We start from the raw sequence: 5,000 nt of genomic DNA, 5'->3' as shown, positions 1-5,000 counted from the left end.
CTATAAGGGTTAGATGGTGGTATTAAAGATGGCATTTCAGATATTAGGATTCATTTGAGGGAAAGTGTTTTTTTTACGATGTGAACAAAGGCTGAAGAAGTTGTCTTTGTCTGAATTCGCTTTATTTGATTTATGTTCCTGAGTTATAGGCCAGTTATTGTGCAGAGGCTCTTTTCCACATAGGAATTTTTACAAATCTAAGTTGTTATAGTTGTATTGGTACAAAAAGTTTTTAAGAGAAGTGCTTTTTGTAAATAAGAGATATTATTTGAGTCCTTATTTTTTCCTATTAAATACCCCCATTAAGCAAACCAAAGGCATAAGCTCAGCAGTAATTGTCTTATTTTTTAGTGTTGTTTTAATTATGTTTTGATTTATGTTTTGATATCTCTGAAGAGCTGAATGTCAAAAATGTGTATCATTGTAGTCTGTTCATTGAAAGATGATATGGTAATGTACATATTTAAAATGGTATTTAAAGGGGAGATGTCCACATACACATTGTATTGTCAATCTAAAGGGTAAATTTTAACTTTTAACTGTATTATGTTCTTTGAAAGAGGAAATATTCAGATGTATATCATGCTATCCATGCAATTGATGTTCAAATTCTGAAGGACATATAGATATTCAGATCCACATTAATCATCAAAATAAACATTATTATAATTAACACTTGTATTGTGTATCAAGAAGACATATACTAACATTTACAGTATTAGCATTTTTTTGAAAAAGTGTCAAAATTCAGAAATGAGAGAAGGATATTTTTTATATTTCAGATTTACAAAGAAAATGTAAACATTTTCTGGTATGCCAAACTATCAAAGAAATATTATTTGTAGGTAAAAATCAACATTTACAGTAATTGGAATCACTCATATATATTTTTTTTAAATCTTCGCACCCAACAGATGGCCTGCTGCTGTGGCTCCGCTGCCTGTAGTCTCTGCTGCGCAGCTTGTCCATCATGCAAGAATTCAACCTCATCACGTCTCATGTACGCTATAATGATGCTGCTCGGCACCATTGTGGCTTGCATCATGCTCTCCCCTGGTCTTGAAAGCGCTTTACAAAAGGTAAGATTCAATTATTTGTTTGGGTGTGGGTGTGGGTGTGTATGTTACTATATTTGTATGGTTGTGTGTTTGTGTGGGTGTGTATGTTAATGTAGATTTGTATATACCTATGTTGTGCCTTAATGCCAAATTAATGAGTTTCTCTAATTTATTCTGATTTGGAATGGAATGGAGGTTGATGATAACATGATTATTTAACATTGATATTGTCATTATTAATATTATTATGTTATCTTTTGTTCTGCTGAATCTGTTCTTAATGAACTTTACACTTCCTCATGACAGGTCCCATTCTGTGACAGTGGTGAAGATGCCAGCTTTTTCGATACTGCAACTGATGCCGTCAAGGTCGACTGCTCTGGGGTTAGTATATAGAACTATTTGCTAGATGAAGTTAACTGTGTCAACAGAAAAAGGGTCTGGTTATGAAAGTATTTTTCTTTTTTATGCCAGTTACAAAGTATTAGAAGTTGTTTTCAGTATAATATTCAATATGATACTTGGGTTAAGGTGACTATTAACCCATTAAGGCCAGGGGACATGATATCATGTCATGTGCTGGCAGCACTTGCTGCTGGAGACACAATATCATGTCATGGCTTTTTGTATGGCCAGCACACCAGTGCAGAGGATGGCTGTGATGAGAGCTGGTGAATAGCCAGAGGCATTAGGCCTGCACACTTGAAATACTCCAGTGGGGCCAAAGCCATTCCCTCATTATTAGGTTAACCCAAAAACTGTATAATTAATCATTATGGCCATCTGCATGATTTGCAATATATGGTAAAATAAAGAAAGTTTTATAATACAATTTATTTCTGTCTAGAAATACAAGAGCATTGAGCAGTGAAGAGAGAAACTTTATTTGATTTCTTTAACTTGTATTTAGAGGTTGAAGGTATGCAGCCAAACTGTCAGTTACCTTTTTTTTTTTGCATCCCTCCAGATTCTTTTGATATTACCAGTATGGGCACTGCAAGGTGATCACAGCTCTCTTCGTCCAAATTCTTATAAGTTTTCCAAATGATAGTGATTCCTGGTTGCACATAAGCTTTGATTCTTTTTTTAGTTTATCTGAGTCCCTTTTTCCCATACAGATGAAAAAAAGTTTTTTTTATTCCCCAGCAGACTGTATCATTGTTTTCCAGAGTCAGTTCTATCAATACCCTTTTTTTCATATTCTTGTTCATGTTCTGGTTCTTATTCTCATTCTAATTCTTCTGAATCACCCTTATCAAATCTATTCAAAATACCATGCCAGTAGTATTTCACAGCTGAAGTTTGACCAGACATTTACTGTATTATCACTTATTTTAATTTCATCCCTTATCTGCCCATACTAAAATCCTTTCCTAAGAAATAAATTGCAAAGCGATATTGTGCATTAGTTCTCAGATTATGAACAATAGCTCTGTTTATGCTATAGTTGTGAATAGATTTTGTTTATAAATACCCAGTCTACTGATGCACCACTTCCTAGATATACTGATTATGGATGAGATTTAATGACTTGTCCTTTTTTTTCAGGTGGTGGGATATCTGGCGGTGTATCGACTGTGCTTTGCTATGTCGCTGTTCTTCTTCTTTATGGCATTGATTACTATAGGGGTTAAGTCCAGCAAAGATCCGAGAGCAGGCATTCAGAATGGGTAGGAATTTTTTTTCATTCTCTCCTTTTTTATGTCTAAGGATTTCCAGATAAGTTGAAGTGATATATAGCTTGTTTCTCTCTCTCTCTCTCTCTCTCTCTCTCTCTCTCTCTCTCTCTCTCTCTCTCTCTCTCTCTCTCTCTCTCTCTCTCTCTCTCTCTCTCTCTCTCTCTCTCTCTCTCTCTCTCTCTCTCTCTCTTTCTGCCTCTACCTCCCTCTACTTCTACCTCTACCTCTTTCTCTTTCTCTCCCTTTCTTCCTCCCTCTTCCTCCTCACTCCTGCTTGCCGGTCCTTTCCCATCCCTTCTCTGTCCTATTCTATCCTTTCATTTCCTACCTTTTTCAACCCTCTCCCTTCCCCTCCCTTCCCTCCCCCTATGACCTCCACCTGATAAAGCACCTTCCAACACCCACAGGTTCTGGGCCATCAAGTACCTCATCCTAATCGGAGCAATCATCGGCGCATTCTTCATCCCCCACGGTCAGTTTGGACAGGTGTGGATGTACTTTGGCATGATCGGGGGCTTCCTGTTCATTCTGATCCAGCTGGTGCTCATCATCGACTTTGCGCACTCCTGGGCCGAGTCCTGGGTCGACCGCTACGAGGAGACGGAGAGCCGCGGATGGTGAGTGCCTGGGTGGTTTTTATGGGGGTAATAGGGGAGCTTGTATTTTGAATTTATTATTTTGTTTTTACCTTTTTTTTCTGTTTTGTTTTTATCTTAGTAGGATTTGTGTGTGCCTGTGTTTGTGTGTGTTCATTCAGGTTTGAGTGTATGTTTGATGATTATTTTGAGCTGCATATGTTCAATATAGTTTATGATAATATTTTGAGCTGCATATGTTCAATATAGTTTATGATAAGTAATGCAGTCTTTGTTAGGATAGTATAACATGTTAGGAAAAATAAGCTGTCAGTCATTTATTTCCCTTGTAGTTTTTTTGCTAAAATACTTTTAAGACAGAATTATCAACAGTTTCCAATCCAATAGCATTATATAATTTATTTTCCTTTTATTATATCCATTTTCTTTACAGGTATTGTGCTCTGCTGTCCTTCACCTTCCTGCACTATGCCCTGGCCATCACTGCTGTCGTTCTCTTCTATGTGTTCTACACCACCGTGAGTAGAGATAGATATATATATAGATATAGATCTATAGATATCTATGGATCTATGGATCTATGGATCTATGGATCTATGGATCTATGGATCTATGGATCTATGGATCTATGGATCTATGGATCTATGGATCTATGGATCTATGGATCTATGGATCTATGGATCTATGGATCTATGGATCTATGGATCTATGGATCTATGGATCTATGGATATATGGATATATGGATATATAGATATATAGATATATAGATATATAGATATATAGATATATAGATATATATATATATATATATATATATATATATTTATATATATATGTTATATATATGTATATATATATATATATATATATATATATATATATATATATATATATATATATATATATATATATATATATATATATATATATATATATATATATATATATATATATATATATATATATATATATATACATATATACATATATACATATATACATATATACATATATACATATATACATATATACATATATACATATATATATATATATATATATATATATATATATATATATATATATATATATATTTATATATATAAATATATATATATAATATATACTGTTTTTTCAGTTCTTCTCTCTTTATACAGTTTTATCATTATTATTGGTTATTACTGTAATTACCAACATTCTTATTAGCATCAATATCCTACTCCACCCCCTCCTCCTCCTCCTCCTCCTCTTTTGTAACCATTGGTTTCCAATTATCCTCTCACAGTATGAGAGTTGCAGCCTCCACAAGTTCTTCATCTCCTTCAACCTGATCCTGTGTGTGATCATCAGCATCATCAGCATCCTTCCCAAGATTCAAGAAGCGCAGCCACGATCAGGCCTCCTGCAGGTAGGTCTTTGTTGCTTCTCCTGTTTTATATTATGTATAGTTTATTTTTCTCTCTCTGCAGACATGAGATGTAGAAAGAAATGCTGATAGCTAATTTATTTGGGTTTTATGCAATTTATTTTGTCTTTTTAGTTTTTGTATAATTATATTTATGTATATATGTATATGTATGTGTGTGTATATATATATATATATATATATATATATATATATATATATATATATATATATATATATATATACATATACATATACATA

At 33.6% G+C, this 5,000-nt stretch overlaps 1 protein-coding gene across 2 annotated transcripts in view; it reads left to right on the top strand.

Moving 5' to 3' along the window:
* The window catches only part of Serinc (serine incorporator TMS1), a 17,573-nt gene that overhangs the window by 351 nt on the left and 12,222 nt on the right, over nt 1–5,000 (top strand). For both annotated transcript variants that reach the window (XM_043019413.2, XM_043019412.2), the window contains exons 2-7: nt 915–1,079; nt 1,365–1,442; nt 2,607–2,728; nt 3,145–3,354; nt 3,767–3,851; nt 4,620–4,742. In XM_043019413.2, the coding sequence (XP_042875347.1) occupies nt 915–1,079; nt 1,365–1,442; nt 2,607–2,728; nt 3,145–3,354; nt 3,767–3,851; nt 4,620–4,742 (783 nt within the window). The remainder of the gene's footprint in view (nt 1–914; nt 1,080–1,364; nt 1,443–2,606; nt 2,729–3,144; nt 3,355–3,766; nt 3,852–4,619; nt 4,743–5,000) is intronic.

This window comes from Penaeus japonicus, unplaced genomic scaffold, assembly GCF_977035675.1.
Source record: "Penaeus japonicus unplaced genomic scaffold, GWHDUDI00000001_assembly GWHDUDI00000005, whole genome shotgun sequence".
Taxonomy (NCBI): domain Eukaryota; kingdom Metazoa; phylum Arthropoda; class Malacostraca; order Decapoda; family Penaeidae; genus Penaeus; species Penaeus japonicus.
This window is presented reverse-complemented; position numbering and strand designations above follow the sequence as displayed.